Source organism: Eretmochelys imbricata, chromosome 5, assembly GCF_965152235.1.
Source record: "Eretmochelys imbricata isolate rEreImb1 chromosome 5, rEreImb1.hap1, whole genome shotgun sequence".
In the NCBI taxonomy this organism is placed as follows: domain Eukaryota; kingdom Metazoa; phylum Chordata; order Testudines; family Cheloniidae; genus Eretmochelys; species Eretmochelys imbricata.
In genome coordinates, this window is record NC_135576.1 from 27306717 (window position 1) to 27327143 (window position 20427).

Below are 20427 nucleotides of genomic sequence, written 5' to 3' on the forward strand. Positions count from 1 at the left end.
TTTTCCAATGAGACTTAGGCTTGTCAGTTTTTAAGTCACTTTTGAAAATAGGACTTAGGGACCCTAAGTCACACACAGCACCTTTGAACATTTAACCAAGGTGATATAAGTGCGAGTACATAAGACACATACTTGGATGTCTTAACTGGATGAGGAGTCAATAGTTTTCTGCTGAAATCATTGTTGTATGTTTTCTGTATAAGCTGTGATGAGTGGTCATGGTAATTAATATTTAATAGTAAGAAGTACCAAAAAAGCTAACCACTCTTTTTCCCTTTGTGTGAAATTCAGCCTTGTGCTGAAGTCTACGCATGTCTGATACATCACTTAAGACCTCAAAATAATATTTGATGTGTCCCTCTGCAGAGGGATGAATTTCACCATTTGTGCATTTTAAGTAGATAAAACTAAATTATTGCCTAAAGACAATAGAAAGAGCGTGCCCTACCTTCTAAGATTGTTCCTCTCATCATACCACCACTTTATCTAGAGATACACTGCAAAAATGAAGCAGGGAAAGCTCAGTGAAGGAAAGACCTGCTTAAAACAGGGCAGACTATTGAAATTGAGATTTTAAAACCATTGAAAAATAAAATCTACATGTTCTTGTTTTGTTTTACGCTGACGCACTGCAGAGTGTGGGAATTACTGCTTTAACAGTAAGTACTGCAAATGGTGTGAAAACTGCTCTGTCTCTGCATGTCTGTGCCTACTCTGTCAAGGTGATAGCTGGATTTACACTGCAGTCTGCATGCAAGCCAAAAATATCCGATGAAGTGGGCTGTAGCTCATGAAGGCTTATGCTCAAATAAATTTGTTAGTCTCTAAGGTGCCACACATCCTCCTGTTCTTTTTTTGAGGTTATACAGTAATTCTCCAGCACCTCGTCGTGTTAGTGTTTTTAAATGTGACTTCAGAACTCATTGAGAGTGCCACACTGACCATGCTAGAGACAGAAGCAAAGTCCCTGTATTCCAGAAAAAAAGGGTCTGCACCAGCTGACAGAGCGCTTTTTGGAATCCTGCACTGCTGCTCCCTGTGTGTCTCAACCCAACCCTGGAGGGTTCTCAGGAGTCAGAGGGAAAGCCCAAATCAACAGACACTTAATTGTTGCAATGCCTTGTATTACAGTGCCTAACTTTTAGATGCCTACCTATCCAGTTGAGTCCACAAACTTTGAGTTAGGCTCCTAGGCTCTCTGTTCAGTGAATGGGGAAAGATAGGCCCCTGAGGATGAGATCCACAAAAGCCAGCATGCCAGGCAGACAGTTGCATAAACTCGCCAGTGGGAGATACTGAGGCGAGTGATGTATCCTAAGTCTCACCCCTCTCAAGGAGTTAGGCACCTAAGTCCAGGCTGGAGGGAGGTGCTATCTCTGCTTGGGGTCCAAGGCCGGGAGCCCGTCTCCTGGAGTCAGGCATCTAAGCTGTTTCTAGCCAGTATGGTGGAGTACACCTAACTCCACACACGACAGCCAGGGGCAAGGGGTTATACAACCCCTGTATAACCTTTAGCCCAGTGGTTAAAGCACTCACCCTGGATGTGGAAGACTCCAGTTCAATTCCCACCTCTCCCTGATGAGGCGAAGGGATTTGGATGTGGGTTTCTCAACTTCAGTCAGTATAACCACTGGGCTATAGAGTCAGTCTTTTTCTGGCCCAATGCACATTTTATTATTTATCCATAGTGGGACAGCTTCAACAAGAGAGATGGAGAGAGACCCACATCAGAATATCCCAGAGTCCAGCAGTTAGGGCACCAAGGGGGTTTAGGCACCTCCAGGGTTACGTAGCAATTTAACAGGGGTTTTGAGGATCTCCATCATGCCTAAATTTTGGACTTGGGTGTCTAACTCGCGCTTTAGTTGCTTTAGTGTAGTTCAGTGCTCACCATGGCCATTCAGGCCATCCTCTGCCATGACTGTTAACTAGGTTTTCAGTTAGAGAAGTGGTTTGGGCACCTGTCTGCTGGGAAACCATTTAGATGGTGACATGTTTTGGTTACTGCTAGCCTAGATAGAATTCAGACTGACAATCTAGCTCAGTCAGAGTCAATAGCAAAGGAAGAGCATACCAAGGACTCAGCACTAATAAAGACAGAGGGCTAGATTGTGTCTCTTTGGGTATGTCTCCGCTGCAATTAGACACCCTTTGCTGGCCCATGCCAGCTGACTCAAGCTCGCGGGGCTCAGGCTAAAGGGCTGTTCAATTGCAGTGTAGACATTTGGGCTTGGGGTGCAGCCAAGCTATGGGACCCTCCCAGCTCACAGAGTCCTAAAGCCCAGGCTCCAGCCTGAGCCCCAATATCTACCTTGCAATTAAACAGCCCCGAGCCCTGCGAGCCTAAGTCAGATGGCACAGGGCAGCCGTGGGCTTTTAATTGCAGCGTAGACATACCCTTAGGCATTGCTCTGAGTAGGGAAGCGAAACTGCTCAGGTCTGTTCCAGCAAGGGCAATACATGGTGCACAAATGGGGCTACCCCTTTGAGCCTCTAGGCAGCAAGGACTCTGCCATCCCCAATCTGTGTGCAGCAGGAGGAGGGTTCCTTGAATCCTTGCACTATCTTGCTCACCCACACTAGGGTCAGAGACCATCTGGCCTACAGCTTTTCCATTCATGCAGTGACTGCCAGGCCCAATTATAATACAATTTCTTTTGAAACCTGAAACAGATTTCAGTCTTTCAGTAGTGTTGCACAACACATGGTTTTCTCTTCAGACACATTGGACAGTTTTCCTAATTTCCTTACTGATGCAAAAGCCATATGTTACCTTCTGAAATTCCCAGTTTGCCCTTATTGCTGCTGGTGGCTTTCAGTGTGCACAAATTACGAAAACTTTGTATTAACAGTAGTGACTAGAAGCCCCAAGCAACAGTGCGACCCCATTGTGCTAGGCACTGTACAAACACAAGTGAGAGACAATCCCTGTACTGAGAAGCTTGTAATTTAAATAGCTATGGCATACAAGCTGTAGCAGCAGAGGCTTCAGCATTCAAACAGAAGATTGAAAACTGGGTCACGGAGGGATTAAGGCCTTAATCCTGCAAAGATTTATGCTCCTGCTTAATTTTAAATGGATTAGGACCTAAGGGACTTGATCAAGATCACATAGGAAGTCTGTGGCAGAGTTGGGAATTTAATCCAGATCTCCTTTCTCCCAGTCTAGTAATTAAACCACAAACCTCCATCTGAATAGTGCTCATTTTAATGTTGATGTGCTATAGAAATGGAGGTGAGGGGTGAGGAGTGGGGGGGCATTATCCTAGAGTAGCTTTTTCAGCCACCTAAAAATTGTTTCAATTAATAAAATTTTCAATTTTAAAAATATTGTAATTGCTTCCATCAGTGAAATAAAAGAACTGAGGTTTTTACTGCTCATTCTGCCAAACTCTTTCCGCACTTGTCCTTTGAATGGAACATACACTTATAGCAAAGCATTTGAAAAGTTCATTAAAACCTTCTGGAGAAGGAGGAATTGATACTAACTGCTAGCAGATGGATGAAATGAATTCAGCTATTTTATGAATCCATAAACTGTATTATTAAGGAAATGATCAATTGTGTGAGCACTGCAGCAAATTGCAGGACATTCACACAAAAATTGCGGCCACAGCAGAGCCTTTCTCAACTGTTCTTCCCCACAAATCCTCTGTATGCTGAATGCTCAAACTCAGTCACTTCTCTACTGGCTTCAGTGTGAGTATATTGTCCAGAATATTGCAAAAGAGCTCTTTTCCCCAAACAAGGGGAAATGACTAGTCCAAACCAACAGCTATGTATATTGTTCGCTTTCCCTTATTTATGGACCACTAGATATTGCAATAATCACAGCCTAGAAAGAAATAGGATGTTATGTAAATCTCAGGATAGAAATTTAGTAGTGAAAACAGAGCAGAAAAGCATTTGTCGCTCTTATGGGAGCAGATGTGAATTAGCAAACATTGCCAGTCATTAGCCATTTTTGTTCTTAGGCAGATGTGGGCAGGCTTGATCTGGCTTCCAAGCCTACTGTGAAACTTCCTGAGAGGCTCCTAAAGCCTCTCGCCACTTGAAGGGATAGAGAGTGGTAGAGCTTGTCTTGGAACCATTGAAATTATGAGCCAGCTTCTTTGTTGCCTTCAATGAGGCTAGGCTAATTTACACCAGCTGAGTTTCTGGTCCACTGCCCAAGAGCAAGGGCTTCTACCTACAATGCCTCCCAGAGCATTTGGAACCACACTTGCAACAGCAGCCTCCTGCTCTTCCCCTGCCGTTATCTGTACTGGGAGTTGCCAAGGAAGCATAGGTGCTGGAGCACCCACCAGCAGCCCTGTGGATCAGTGACTCCCCCTTGCCCCCCACAGCGCCTCCCATCCACCGGCGGCCCTGCCAATCAGCTCCTCCCCCACCCTCCCAGCACTTCCCACCTGCCACGATCAGCTGTTCAGCGGCTTGGGGGAAGGGGTGGAGTGGGGGGCAGGGCCTGGGGCAGAGCTGAGGGTCAAGCACCCCGTGGGAATAGAGGAAGTTGGGCCTATGCAAGGAAGGACACTGCTCAGGAGCAACTGCCATGGCCCCCAGCTGGGCAAAGTCAGGCTGGAGGGTGGCCAGAAGTACAGGAAGAAACAGGGCTCTAGAGGAAGAGGTCAGAAAGGGAAAAGTGGGAGCTCTAAACCTACCCCTCCTGCTGCCACCCCTCCCCCCCCCCCGCCCCAGGAGACTAGAGCCCGCTCAGCAACAGTGTTGGGCCACAGAACACGCTCTGTTGAGAACACTAAATCAGAAACCCAATTTAGTTTCTTCAATAAAAGGCAAGAATTGGAAGGGCAGGGCGGTTGAACCACAAATTTCTGCTGAATGGTTATCTGGGCTCAGGGAGGAGTCTGTAAACACTGGGTAAAACAGGCAAAAATAGATGTTAGGACCATTTTACCTCTTAGTAGGGTGACCAGACAGCAAGTGTGAAAAATCGGGACGGGGGTGGAGGGTAATAGGAGCCTATATAAGAAAAAGACCCCAAAATTGGGACTGTCCCTATAAAATTGGGCCCTCTGGTCACCCGACCTCTTACTGTCTCCATTTTTCAGCTAGGAACTACTTTCCGCAGTGGGAGGATAAATTGAATATGAAAAGAAAGCCTCAGGCAGAGAGAATAGGGCTGGGTGTGGGCATGGACAAGATTTCTTGACTTTTTCCCCACCCTTGGGTGTGGGCATGGACAAGATTTTTTGACATTTTCCCCACCCTTGGGTGTGGGCATGGACAAAGATTTCTTGACTTTTTCCCCACCCTTGGGTGCAAAACAGCTCGGCTATTTTGCTCAGCAGTTTATCTGTGCTGTCAGCTTGGCTTAGTGTCAGTGAGTAGTGGCTGTAAATGGAGTAAAGAAACTGAATCAGTGAAGCAGTCAATTCACTGTATTTTCCTGCCACTAGCTGATAGTCTTTGATTTTCTTTCACTTTTCCAGCCGTTACAGAAGCCATTGAAATCCCACAGTTCATTGGCCGTAGTTACCTCACATATGATAACCCGGATATCCTCAAAAGGTAATTTACCGACCCTGACCCTAAATGATTCTGCTTTTCCTTTACCATTAAACTATAAAAGATGTTGTGTAAGTAGGTCCTATTGTACCATCAGTTAGTCCTGCTAAGCCATGGTTGCCACATGGAATATGTTTCTTAATGTTAGAAAAACAAACTTTTTAATCATACTTATATCCCCACATCACTAGCATCTGAGCACCTCTCAGTCTTTATTGTGTTTATCCTCTTAACATCTCCATGAGGTAGAGTAGTGCTGTTCTCCCTGTTTTACAGATGAGAACCTAAGAGACAGAGCATTAGGTTCATAAACGGACTTACGTGCCTAACTGCCCCTTTAGGCACCTAAATCCCAGAATCTGGTCCAACTGGGATTCACAAAGTCCCCAGTAAGCTGCCCCTGAACCATGTAGTGCCTAAACTTGCTTAACATCTAAGTTTTTGCAGTAAAAATTCCATAGGCACCTATATTTCTACTTCTGAATATGCATCCTGTCGCCCCAGGCCAGGTGTCCAAGCCCTAGAGCAGTACAGGCAGTGAGAGAAGAGAGCTAATGCTCTGCCTAACTCTCCTGCAAGGCATGCTGGGGTAAGCGTGCTCAGAGCTTGCCTACCAGATCAGGCCTATATAGGCAAAACAAATTTGGAATCTCTCTGATATTGCCATCACCAAGGGTCTAGTGCTGTTACCCTTCCCTCCCTCCCCGCCTCTGTATTTGTAATCATTCCTCATCAAGTCATTCCTGAACATTGGGCCTGATCCCATCAACACTTGGAACTGGCACTACAGTGCTGACACTGATGGCAATAGGTGCACAACTAGAATTTTCCTAAGGTGGGGGCCCAGCCCATGTATGACCTCGCTGAGCCCTCTCCTCCCCTTCTGAAGCAGCCCTGGAAGCAGCAGAGTTGGAGGAGACAGCATGAGGAGATGGCAGCACAGGGCTCTGGGATGTGGGGAGCCACAGCCAAGAGGCCCAGGAGAAGCATCCACTCCTGCTCCAGGCCATGGTGGTCGCTGACCGCTTCAATCACTCTCACCTGGGCCAGTCATGGGAGATGGGATTGAAGCTGTCAGTGACCAGCATGGCCTGAATTGGGGAGCGGGGGGTATCTCCTCCTGGAGCTCTGGCCGGGGTGTGATTTCGGGGGGTGGGGGGCGGGAGTCAGCAAGCAGCATCCCCCCACACACACACACACACCTTCCCGAGCTGCAATCACTGGTAGTGCAATGGCCCAATCATAGCTGTCCTGTGCAGGCTTGGCACTGTGAACTATCCTGGGATGGTGCTTGGTGGGAGGGGTATCCACTTGACGCACCAGCTGCAGCCCATCCTCTGTGCTCAGGTCTTTTCCCTGGGCAGGAAAGTGCCCCCCCTGGCTGTACCTAATGGCCCCCTGGGTCTGGCCTCGGTTCGCTGCTTCCCAGAATCCTGGAGAGACCAGAACTGCCTGGGATTATGGCCAGGGGGAGTTTCCATCCCCCCTCCCCCCCGCACCTTCCTGGATGGGACTACTTGCAGCAGCAAGCACTTCCTGGTAATGTTTATGGGCCTGTAGTCTGTATGTTCTCTGGGGCTGACCCCATTTATTACATGCCAAATAAAATAGCACCACACGTTGGCAGTTACCCTCGCTATACCCACAGCCTGTACTAAATTGCAGGGCTGTGATAGCTCCTGCCAGTACATTTCATAGAACCAAGGATTCCAACACTGCAATAGCATTTCTAGGAATTTTGCACTGAGAAGGGGAAGTTTAACTGTGATCAGAGTAAAATATGTATTATGGTATCAAATCATACCTTGCTGAGTGTTAGAGTACCCAGCCTATATGTCCCTAAACAGCCTTGTGTTGAGAGGTACATTGGTAAAGTTAAAAAGGGGGGAAAAAACCCATCTCATAACTTTCCTGTGTGATTATTTTTTCTCCCAATCAAACAGAGTATCAGGATCACGATCAAACGTGTTCATGAGGTTCAAGACTACCCTGAAGGATGGTCTGCTGATGTGGAGGGGAGACAGTCCCATGCGCCCTAATAGTGATTTCATTTCTTTAGGTCTTCAAGAAGGAGCGTTAGTATTCAGGTAATCTCTAATTGGTTTAATTATTTACACAGTGTGCACAAATCACCACGCTGTACAGTAATGTTATTACCTTTCAACATGGAGCAAGGACCCCTGGGATTATAACTTCATGGTCTTGTGCACTGATAGAGTTTAAATTTGTTTGGTCCCTTGGATAGGTGCCTGTGTGTTTCAAATGCACCCTGCTACTTGGTTTTACATTTTTTTCCCCCTGTGTCAAGCACCAAATTGTTTTCAAATTCAAATATTCTTACTGCCAAAAAAAACCAAAATCTAAAACCCGGGCACATCAGACAACACACACAAAGTCATGTGCTCTCAGAGGAATTTTTTTTTATTTTAAGTGCTCAGATAGCTTTTGAGTGGCTTATCTCAGAGTGCTCTGGTGGGATATTGATTGGAGGAAGCCATGTCTTTCTGTGTTAGAATTTATTTTCAGATTAAATAAGGCAAACAATGAACTAGAGCAGGTCATCTTTAAACATTATTATAGCTGTTCACAAATGGAAAAGCTTTTTAAACCAATTAATTGATGATAGTCTAATGCCAAGATACATTATCAACGTTTTGGCTTTATCTGGTTGTGGCTGAATCTCATAGATACAAATACTAAGTTTCCCATTCCAAAGCTTATCTTGTAATGGTTGCTATAAAGGTATTTTCATGTGGTTTCCTGTGGTTAACCTTGCAAAAATCTTAGCTGTCTCAGTGTATGCGAAACAGGGACCTGAAACAGTAGATGAAATAGTTCACGGGTTTCATAGTTTTCATTAGGACAGCCAGTACTTCCAAATAATTACATGTTCTTTGGAGCAAGGACTGAACCCAGATCTCTCATATCCCAAATGAGTGTTCTAACCTCTGAGTCAGTCTTTCTCTTTCTTTGGCCTGATTAATAGTTCACTATTTATACAGAGCAAAACAGTTTCAGCAGGAGATAATGAAAGCAACCCACCTCAGGCTGTGCAATAGTCTGTTGTATGCTGTGTAGTTGTAGCTCTGTTGGGCCCAGGATATTAGAGACGAGGTGGGTGAGGTAATATCTTTTATTGGACCAGCTTCTGTTGGTGAGAAAGCTTGACTCTCTCACCAACAGAAGTTGGTCCAATGAAAGAATCCTCACACACCTTGTCTCTCCAATAGCCTGCTGGCTAGCACGCTCACTTGGGATGTGGAAGACCTGGGTCCGTGCTCCAGAACTGGCATGTGGTATTACTATACCAGCAGAAAAACTCCTCCTGTCAGCATATGCTGCACCTACAGGGCTCTGTCGCTGTAGCTCTATTGGCAGAGACTGCGTACTGTAGACTAACCCAGAGACAGAGACATTGAAATGGAGGAGTTCTTGGTTTTGTGCTCAGAGCACTGGACCATGCCCCTTGCTAACATCATACACTTCATGTTCCCCCTAATACAAATGATCCTTTTGTGAATTTCAGGTTAGTTGTTTTATTCGCTCCTATAATGTGGCCCTATTAAGCTAAAAGATTTGTGGGTTACTCATCTTTTTAGCCTTCTGTTTCTATGAAAAACCACCATACAGGAGCCCTCAATGTTATGGCTGATCTCACTTGCTGGCCTAGCAGTGCTGTGGAAGCAGCACCCTCTGCCTTTGGAGAGTAAAGAAGTGGCACATGTCACCCTGCAGCCCCCTCCATCCAATGAAGGTAGCCTTCAAAGGGAGTCCAAGCCCTTCCCCAAGGATGCTGGCTGCAAGGTGTAGCTTAGGTGGTCAAATCAAAGCTGGGGCCAAGGGATGAGGCTCCCTGGACAGTGTGTTGGGGACTCAGGGTCCCATAAGGGACGTAAACAACATCTATTTGTTTTTAACATTTTAGCTACAATCTGGGCAGTGGCATTGCTTCTATAATGGTGAATGGCTCTTTCAATGATGGCAGGTGGCACAGAGTAAAGGCAGTTCGGTAAGTCCAGCTTCATGTTATCAACAGTCTCATTTATTTAGGAACCATTTTGGAGATTGCACCAGAGAAGTGCCCTGATAAGAAACTTAAAACAGAAGAAAACTGTAAGGGCCAGATCCCCAGGCGGTGCAAAGGCTTGCAGCTCCATTGACATTTAGACACGTTAGATGTCTTCAGGTCGGAAGGCCTGGTGACATATATGCTAGAATACTTAGGGAACTGGCTGAAGAGATCTCTGAGCCATTAGCAATTATCTTGCAGAACTCATGGAGGATGGAAGAGATTCCAAAGCACTGGAAAAGGCATGGGCAGCAGGTATAGTAGGCCAGGGGAGGCAGAGCCTCCTGTGGCACTTGCTGCTGCCACTGGACACCCAGTTGCAGGTTTGGTGGGGGAAGTTTTTGCTTTATTATGCCCCGTGCAGGTTCTGGGGCTGCTGAGGCGGTGGTATGTGCTATTCAGGTTCCCGGGGTCATTAGTAATTTCCCTGGACTCCAGAGAGATGCTGCCTCCTCAGCTGCCCCCTGAACCTGTCGTGCTGCAGCTTTTCCTGGGCGGCTTGGAGTCTGGGGAGGGGAGGTGCGTCACGGCTGCGGCTGGCCCGGGGCTCCTCCAGGCAAGGGGCGGGGGGCTTGGGGCTCCTCCAGACAGATGGGGGGCTTGGGGCTCCTCCGGGCAGGTGTGAGGGTGGGGGGAACCAGGGTTTCAGCCAGCCTGGGGTTCCTCTGACCGGATGGGGCGGGGTGGTTGCGGTGCTCGGGCCTCCGGCCAGCTCAGGGCTCCTCCGGCTGACGGGGGCGCTCAGAGATCCTCCGGGTGGTGTGTGGGGGGGGTGCGGAGGGAGCTCTTTGCTCTGGCCGCAGGGGCCTCCGGGCTCTGGTTGTGAGGGGTGGGGGGGGGGCACAGGTGGAAGGGGCAGAGCCAGGGGCTAGCCTCCCCGAACAGAGGTTCCACTCACCACCCATGGAAAAAGGGAAAATATAGTGCCTATCTATAAAAAAGGAAAACAGACAACCCAGGGACCTGTCTGCTTAACTTTGGTACCTGGAAAGATAATGAAGTAAATGATCAATCACTTCATAAGCATCTAGAAGAAAATTAGGTGATCAGCAACTGTCTTTATGGATCTATTCAAGAACAAATCATGCCAAATCAACCTAATAACCTTCTTTGATGGTGTAACAAGTCTTGTGGATATGGGAAAGCAGTAGATGTGATATATCTTGACTTTAGTAAGGCTTTTGATACTGTGTTACATGACCTTCTCATAAATAAACTAGAGAAATGTAGCCTCGATGAACCTACTCTAAGGTGAGTAGATATCAATGGCTCACAATCAAGCTCAAAGGGCACATTGAGTGATCAAGTATCTGTCCTGAGTCTGGTTCTATTTGATATTTGTATCAATGGTTTGGATAATGGCACAGAGAGTACACTTCTAAAGTTTGTGGATGGTACCAAGCTGGGAGAAGTTGCTGGCTCTTTGGAGGACAGGATTAGAATTCAAAATGATCATGACAAACTGGAGAAATGGTCTTAAATCAATAAAATGAAATTCAGTAAGGACACATGCAAAGTACTACACTTGTGAAGGAATAATCAATTGCACAAATACAAAATGGGAAATGACTGCCTAGGAAGGAATACTTCAGAAAAAGATCTGAGGATAATAGTGGATCACAAACTAAATATGAGTCGACAATGTAATTGTGTTGCAAAAAAAGTGAAAGTTATTCTGGGATGTATTAGCAGGAGTGTTGTAAGCAAGACATAGGAAGTAACTCTTCCACTCTACTCAGCATTGGTAAGATCTCAACTGGGGTATTGTGTCCAGTTCTGGGCGCCACGTTTCAGGAAAGATGTGGACAAATTGGAGAAAGTCCAGAAGAGAGCAACAAAAATTATTAAAGGTCTAGAAAAGGTGACCTATGAGGAAAGATTGGGAGAAAAATGGGTTTGTTTAGTTTGGAGAAGAGAAGATTGAGGGGGTACATGATAAGTCTGCGGGTACTTTAAAGGTTGTTACAAAGAAGAAGGTGATAAATTGTTCTTCTTAACCACTGAGGACAGGACAAGAAGTAATGGGCTTAAATTGCAGTGAAGGCAATTTAGGTTAGACATTAGTAAAAACTTCCTAACTGTAAGCGTAGTTAAAGCAATAGAACAAATTACCTAGGAAGACTGTGGAATTGCCATCATTGAGGCGTTTAGGAAAGCCTAAAAGCAAACAGGTGAGATAAACACCTGTCAGGGATGGTCTAGATAATATTTAGTCCTGCCTCAGTGCAGGAGACTGGACTAGATGACCCCTTGGATCTCTTCCAGTTCAACATTTCTATAATTCTATGGCACGGACCTTTGGCCCTAAACGCTTAGCGACTTTGAACTCATGTGGCAGAAGAATTACAAACAAACATTGTCATACTCAAGATGATCTAGGCAAAGAGCAGCCTCGAAGTCAGGCATAGCTCAAACCAGTCTGCCCTAGTAGTGCATGGTTAGTTATAGAGGCTGTGGTAGGCGTGTACTTAAATCCATACCTCTCACTTGAAGGCTGTTTCATTTGATTCCATGTGTGTCTTATCTCAGATTGCCATTTGAGTTAAGAGCGATATTTTGAACTTTCCAGATAAATAAAATTCTAAGTGTGGGTTAGTACCTGTGTTGTAGTGTTGCATCTATATCACTATTTTTCCAAAGTATTTAGAACAGCAGAAACACTATGGCTTAGGCATTTTGGGAGGTACACTAATGGGAGTTAAGTGCCCCCATCATCAAGAGAGCAAACCCCTTTCTTTGGCAGCTTGGCTAGCTATCTTGAACCCAGAGGCTGAAAATAGCACATTTCATATGCTACTGATTTCAGTGAAAGCAGGAGTAGGGTTGCCAGATGTCTGGTTTTCTGAAGGCTCCAGTCAGCATGGCTGCTTAAAGTCCACTCAACGGCACAGTGGGGCTAAGGCAGGCTCCCTACCTGCCCTGGCTCCGCACTGCTCCTGGAAGCGGTCAGCATCTTCCTGTAGCTCCAAGGCACAGGGGTGGCCAAGGAGGCTCACCACACTGCCCCTGCTCTGAGCACCGACTCCACAGCCCCCATTGGCCAGGAACAATGGCCAAAAGGAGCTGTGAGGGCAGCACCTGTGAGCGCAGGCAGTGCGCAGAGTCCCCTGGCCCCTCCTCCTAGGAGCTGGACATGCTGTCCGCTTCTGGGAGCCACCTGAGGTAAGTGCTGCCTGGCTGGAGCCCAAATCCACTCCTGCACCCCAACCCCCTGCCCCAGGTTAGAATCCCCAAACTCCCTCCTGGAGTCCACACCCCAGCCCTGAGCCCCTTCATGCACCACAAACCCCTCATCCCCAGCCCCACCCCAGAGCCTGCACCCCCAGCCAGAGCCCTCACTCCCTTCTGCACCCCAACCCCCTGCCCAGCCCTGAGCCCCCTCCCAAACCCTAAACCCCTCATTTCTGGATGCACCCCTGAGCCTGCACCCCCAGCCCAGAGCTCACCCCCCTCCCACACCCCAACCGCCTGCTCCAAGGTGAGTGAGGGTGGGGGAGAGCGAGCGACAGAGGGAAGGGGGATGGAGTGAGTGGGGGCATGGCAGGCACAGGGCCTCAGGGCAGAGGGTGAAGCAAGGGTGCTCGATTTTGGGCAATTAGAAAGTTGGCAACCTTAAGCAAAGCAACCCATGAAATGGCAATTACATCAATGTAATTATTATTATTATTATTATTAAACATTTATACTATGGAAGTGCTCAAGAGCCCAGTTAGGAAGAAGATTCCCTTGAGTTACCTGCTGTACAAACCCCTAGTAATAGGCAGTCTCTAAAGTCTTACAATCACGAGGGAAAGGTGCTTTTTTCTGTATTTGTGTTTTAATGGTCGCCTATTTTTTTCATTTATTTTCTTCTCCCTTCCCCTCCTGCTTTTAAAAACAAAAATTCTGCTAATTTCTTTCTTTTGGGTTTTAAACAATTGGAATTTTTAAAAACCCATCTTAAAACTTTGCCCCTGTCCATTTTCTGAAGAATTTTACCCTCTGCCCTCTTACTTTTATTAGCTGTATAATGTCAAGTGATAAGATTTTGTAGCTCCCCAGCCCCCTCAGCAAGGAGGCTGCACCCTAAAGAGAAGAGACACCCTGCTTGGGCTCCTCTAAGGTCCATAGCAGAATCCTGCACTGCTGACTTCCAACAGCAGAAGGGAAGGGGAGAGGGAGGCAACACCCCGCCCCTCCAGTCACCCAGGCAACCTTTCTCCCTCAGCCAATGGGAGGAAGAAAGACAGCAGCAATCTCCAGTACACAATCAGAGGCAGAAAACAACCAGGCAGACTGCAAGCAGTTTCTGACCCAGTGCAGAGCCCCAGATGCCTGGGAAAGGAGGATGGAGGCTATGATTAGCCTGGCTTTCCCACGTGGCACAGACCAGCTGGGGAGCAGAGGGGAGAGATCTCCCTGCAGCCTGCTAAAATGCCGGCCCAGCAAATGCCCAGTCTGTAAACCCAGCCTGCAAAAAAGCCTCAGCGAAAGACAGTCCACTCCCTCTGCCCCCAGCCTGCCTGCCAACAACGGGAGGAGACAGCCCATCTCGCCTGCCACCACCTGCAGCCTGCTTGCACTGCAGCCAGCCCACTCCAGATCTAAGATTTTTAGAGCCAGAGACCTGACCTGCTTACATCTGAACCCATGGGTTCCAAACTTTAAAAACTGTCAGCTCCATTCTAGAAGGGAATGGGCAGTAAGTCCCTCTCCAGCAATCCCCAGGGAGGACCTGCTTGCCTGCATCATGTCTTGACTGCTCAGCCAGAACAGGAGCCTGAATGAATACCCTGTAGTATAGTTAGATATGTAGTTAGGGTTCAGTCTTGCCCCATTAAGGCATGTTGCATCTGCACAATGATTTTCATCTACATGGATCAAGACCCTGCATTGCCAACTCCCAGTATAATAGTATGTTTCTACGAGCACCTCCTTACGGGCCTGCAGCGTGTGCCCATGTGCACCACCTGGGAACCTGAGACATGGGGGACAGGTGGAATGGAGGGGGTGGGGCCGTGACTCCACGCTGGCTCTCCACAGCTGCTCGCACAGCTCTACTCGACCTGGGAGGGAAGTCTGGGGGGCAGGGAACTGCTCGCTTTGGGCAGGGCCAGGTAGAGGGTCCACAGTAAATCCCCACAGCTGCCCGCCTGTCTCTTATCATGGCCGGGCTGCAGCTCCAAGGTCCTCCTCCCCCCAGCGAGAGCCGGGTTGGGCAGCTGTGGGGAGCCAAGGGTTGCCAACTCTCCCGGTTTTGTTGGGAGTCTCCCGGAATCAGGCCCTATCTCCCAGAGGCTATTGCGGCCAAACCAGGAGATTTGGGGTGTTAACAGTCTGGCGGTGCAGCGGGGCTAAGGCAGGCTTCCTGCCCGCACTCGCTCCACACCGCTTCCAGAAGCGGCCAGCACTGTCCCTGTGGCCCCAGGGGGGGGAGGCAAAGGGGGTCTCCACGCGCTGCCCCCGCCCCAAGCGCTGACTCTGCAGCTCCCATTGGCTGAGAACTGCGGCCCGTGGGAGTTGTGGGGGCAGTGCCTGTGGGCAGGGGCAGCACTCGGTGCTTTCTGCCCCCTCCCCCATCTGAATCACTGCCAGAGGGATGTGCCAGTCACTTTTGGGAGCCGCCCTAGGTAACTGCCATCCCCCTCACCCCAGCCCTGAGCCCACACTCAAATTCCCTCCCAGATGCTGACCTCTCACCCCCTCCTGCACCCAAACTCCCTTCCAGTGCCCACACTCCGCACCCCCACCCGCTGCCCCAACCTTAGCCCAGAGCCCCTTCCCCCACCCAAACTCCCTCCCAGAGCCTGCACCCCCTTCCGAATCCCCTATGCACCCCTCCCCCCTGCTGCAACCCCGTGAAGGTGAGTGAGGGTGAGGGAGAGCGAGCAATGGAGGGAGGAGGGCTGGAGTGAGCAGGTCCAGAAGGAGCGGGGCAAGGGTATTTGGGTTTGGGCCATTAGACAGTTGGCAACCCCAGAGGAGCCTGGGTCCCTCCACCTGCCCTGGGTGCGGGGGCCTGGGACACGGGCAGGGGGGCTGCCTTTGTTTCCACCTCAGGTGGGGGCCCCCGCCTCCCCCACTTTTGGGAGGGCTCTGGCACCCTTGCCCTCGACTAAGGCTAGTGAGGGCTGGCCTGCAGGCAGGGACTCCGGGTGGCTAGAGCTGGTGCTGGTACCACTAGGGGTTAGGGGCTGGGCTGGGGCCGTGCTGTCTGCCCACCCAGCTCTCCAGCGTGGGGGTGGAGTGTGCTCAGCTGCCTGTCCGCCCACCGGGCACTCCGGAGCTGGGGGCAGGGGAGATGCTCTGGGCTCCGGCGGGGCGGGGGGGGAGGAGGGGCGGGCCTGGCAGGGGCTAGCCTACCCAAGCCCACCGATTACCCACTGTCCATGCCTGTAGTCAATCTTGTAATAAACTAACTCAAGATTTATTAACTAGGAAAAAGAGTTATTTACAGGTTAAAGCAAGCAAGTGTATATACACAGATGAATTTCAGTCTGGGATTCAAAAGGTGCCAGAGATGTAGCAATCTGTCAGCACTGAATGGGCTTACCCCAGGTCAACCCTGAGGATCTCTGCTGTTTTGTTTCTTAACTCCAGGCCTTGTGAGAGTTCAAACTGAAGAGGGATGACAAATCTTTATGTCAACTATTTTTATTTCCCTCTTTCTGCACTCAAACCCATAGGACAAGGCTGTCTTCATAAGTGGCTGGGACAGTTAACAGAGCTTTTGTCCCATGATGGTCCACTTAATTTTTGATAGTCCTCCTGCATTTAGTGGGGGTGGGAGAAGAGGGGAAGGCACTCTTCCCATCTGAGTTCACAAAGTTCAGAGCAGGCATTGTTACAATTATAAAACAAACATATTTTACCTGTAGCATGGAATACAGATAAGCGAGATTAATGCATGCAGCAATTTACAAGCATATTATAGGGTCTAAACACAATACATTTTTATAATACTCCTGGGGAAATTCTGGGCTAAAAAATTAAAAAGTCTGCACACAATATTTTAAAATTCTGCATGTTTTATTTGTAAAAATAACACCATATAATCGGGCCAGTTTCAATTATTTTGGTAATTTATTTCAAAATAACAGGTTTCAGAGTAACAGCCGTGTTAGTCTGTATTCGCAAAAAGAAAAGGAGTACTTGTGGCACCTTAGAGACTAACCAATTTATTTGAGCATGAACTTTCGTGAGCTACAGCTCACTTCATCAGATGCATACCGTGGAAACTGCAGCAGACTTTATATATACACAGAGAATATGAAACAATACCTCCTCCCATCCCACTGTCCTGCTGGTAATAGCTTATCTAAAGTAATCATCAGGTTAGGCCATTTCCAGCACAAATCCAGGTTTTCTCACCCTCCACCCCCCCACACAAATTCACTCTCCTGCTGGTGATAGCCCATCCAAAGTGACAACTCTTTACACAATGTGCATGATAATTAAGTTAGGCCATTTCCTGCACAAATCCAGGTTCTCTCACTCCCTCACCCCCCTCCAAAAACCCACCCCCATACACACACAAACTCACTCTCCTGCTGGTAATAGCTCATCCAAACTGACCACTCTCCAAGTTTAAATCCAAGTTAAACCAGAACATCTGGGGGGGGGGTAGGAAAAAACAAGAGGAAATAGGCTACCTTGCATAATGACTTAGCCACTCCCAGTCTCTATTTAAGCCTAAATTAATAGTATCCAATTTGCAAATGAATTCCAATTCAGCAGTTTCTCGCTGGAGTCTGGATTTGAAGTTTTTTTGTTTTAAGATAGCGACCTTCATGTCTGTGATTGCGTGACCAGAGAGATTGAAGTGTTCTCCAACTGGTTTATGAATGTTATAATTCTTGACATCTGATTTGTGTCCATTTATTCTTTTACGTAGAGACTGTCCAGTTTGACCAATGTACATGGCAGAGGGGCATTGCTGGCACATGATGGCATAAATCACATTGGTGGATGTGCAGGTGAACGAGCCTCTGATAGTGTGGCTGATGTTATTAGGCCCTGTGATGGTGTCCCCTGAATAGATATGTGGGCACAATTGGCAACGGGCTTTGTTGCAAGGATAAGTTCCTGGGTTAGTGGTTTTGTTGTGTGGTATGTGGTTGTTGGTGAGTATTTGCTTCAGGTTGCGGGGCTGTCTGTAGGCAAGGACTGGCCTGTCTCCCAAGATTTGTGAGAGTGTTGGGTCATCCTTCAGGATAGGTTGTAGATCCTTAATAATGCGTTGGAGGGGTTTTAGTTGGGGGCTGAAGGTGACGGCTAGTGGCGTTCTGTTATTTTCTTTGTTAGGCCTGTCCTGTAGTAGGTAACTTCTGGGAACTCTTCTGGCTCTATCAATCTGTTTCTTTACTTCTGCAGGTGGGTATTGTAGTTGTAAGAAAGCTTGACAGAGATCTTGTAGGTGTTTGTCTCTGTCTGAGGGGTTGGAGCAAGGTTGCCACTAGCCGTCACCTTCAGCCCCCAACTAAAACCCCTCCAACGCATTATTAAGGATCTACAACCTATCCTAAAGGATGACCCAACACTCTCACAAATCTTGGGAGACAGGCCTGTCTTTGCCTACAGACAGCCCCGCAACCTGAAGCAAATACTCACCAACAACCACATACCACACAACAGAACCACTAACCCAGGAACTTATCCTTGCAACAAAGCCCATTGCCAATTGTGCCCACATATCTATTCAGGGGACACCATCACAGGGCCTAATAACATCAGCCACACTATCAGAGGCTCGTTCACCTGCACATCCACCAATGTGATTTATGCCATCATGTGCCAGCAATGCCCCTCTGCCATGTACATTGGTCAAACTGGACAGTCTCTACGTAAAAGAATAAATGGACACAAATCAGATGTCAAGAATTATAACATTCATAAACCAGTCGGAGAACACTTCAATCTCTCTGGTCACGCAATCACAGACATGAAGGTCGCTATCTTAAAACAAAAAAACTTCAAATCCAGACTCCAGCGAGAAACTGCTGAATTGGAATTCATTTGCAAATTGGATACTATTAATTTAGGCTTAAATAGAGACTGGGAGTGGCTAAGTCATTATGCAAGGTAGCCTATTTCCTCTTGTTTTTTCCTACCCCCCCCCCCCCCAGATGTTCTGGTTTAACTTGGATTTAAACTTGGAGAGTGGTCAGTTTGGATGAGCTATTACCAGCAGGAGAGTGAGTTTGTGTGTGTATGGGGGTGGGTTTTTGGAGGGGGGTGAGGGAGTGAGAGAACCTGGATTTGTGCAGGAAATGGCCTAACTTGATTATCATGCACATTGTGTAAAGAGTTGTCACTTTGGATGGGCTATCACCAGCAGGAGAGTGAATTTGTGTGGGGGGGTGGAGGGTGAGAAAACCTGGATTTGTGCTGGAAATGGCCTAACCTGATGATTACTTTAGATAAGCTATTACCAGCAGGACAGTGGGATGGGAGGAGGTATTGTTTCATATTCTCTGTGTATATATAAAGTCTGCTGCAGTTTCCACGGTATGCATCTGATGAAGTGAGCTGTAGCTCACGAAAGCTCATGCTCAAATAAATTGGTTAGTCTCTAAGGTGCCACAAGTACTCCTTTTCTTATTTCAAAATACTTATCAGCAACTATGTCTGTAAGAATAGAGTTACAAAAAAATTCCCCCAGGAGTACAGAGTTAAGGAAACCCTAGGACAACTCAGTTCCTTTTCTCTTCCCCTTCCTCCCTCCAGTATTATTGGACAGGAGCAGACCCTGCTGTTGAAAAATCAATTGGTGTAAACTTATGTACTTTGGTCACATCAGGCTAGCGCTGGGGATAACCTTGAGAAAGATATCATAGAGGGGATGATCAGCAGAAGGCTTCTGGAAATTCTGCTGTGATGTCACCCATATTCCTTTGCTTTGTAACCCTCAGCATATTTGTTTTCAATTTTCTTCTTTCATCCCCTTAACAACCTGTAGAAACTCATTCCTTCTCTCCTGCCTCCTCTTAATACTTTACTCACCCAAATGACACTGTGGTGTTTCAATTGAAGAGCACCTCATGGAATCTTCCCCAAATCAAGATCAGGCCTTCACAATAAAAGCACCGTGCTCAGTGATGATGGGTCTGAGCTGTCCAACCTTGTGGAGAAGGAGCTGCTGCTGCTTGATTGTTTACACTAGGCAATGGAGGAATCAGTTGCTAGAGTAAACCCAAATTCTGGATTTCATTTTCCATTTCAGGGATGGGCAGTCTGGAAAGGTAACTGTGGATGATTACGGTGCTAGAACTGGTAAATCACCTGGCATGATGAGACAATTAAACATCAATGGAGATCTGTACGTAGGTAAGTGACCACCATTGTAGACTATAGTGGTCCACTGAGAACCCTGCATGCTAGTGGTTAAAGCAAGTAACTAGATGCTGAGCTCTAATCTCCTTTTAACAGTTGACTATGAGCTGTGGTGGAAGGGATTAGCTTCCCAGTTTTCTCTATCAGGCTCATCACAATTGTATTTTTGAGTGCCTACGAAATGATATTTAAAAAGAAGGAAGACCCTCATTGAAACCAGCTGCTGTATCAGAGCTGATGCTTCCTTTTGTGTTAGAATAGGAATCTAGTACTGTAGTGTGGTTTACATTTTTTAAAGTGGAAATCAGGAAGCGCATGTTCTTCTATGAGTTTCTCATTCACTTGATCACGCTCTGTCTCTCCTAGGTGGCATGAAAGAAATAGCACTTCACACAAACCGACAGTACATGAGGGGTCTGGTGGGGTGTATCTCGCACTTCACCCTGTCAACAGATTACCACATTTCACTGGTTGAAGATGCCACAGATGGGAAGAATATTAACACCTGTGGGACAAAGTGA

The 20427-nt window shown here is 47.4% G+C and overlaps 1 protein-coding gene across 1 annotated transcript in view; it reads left to right on the forward strand.

Annotated features, from left to right (window-relative positions):
* Positions 1-20427, forward strand: part of EGFLAM (EGF like, fibronectin type III and laminin G domains) — a 125584-nt gene extending 105157 nt beyond the window's left edge. Inside the window, exons 19-24 of the mRNA XM_077816255.1 lie at positions 636-659; positions 5451-5529; positions 7470-7613; positions 9452-9535; positions 19797-19900; positions 20273-20427. Coding sequence (XP_077672381.1) covers positions 636-659; positions 5451-5529; positions 7470-7613; positions 9452-9535; positions 19797-19900; positions 20273-20427 — 590 coding nt within the window. The remainder of the gene's footprint in view (positions 1-635; positions 660-5450; positions 5530-7469; positions 7614-9451; positions 9536-19796; positions 19901-20272) is intronic.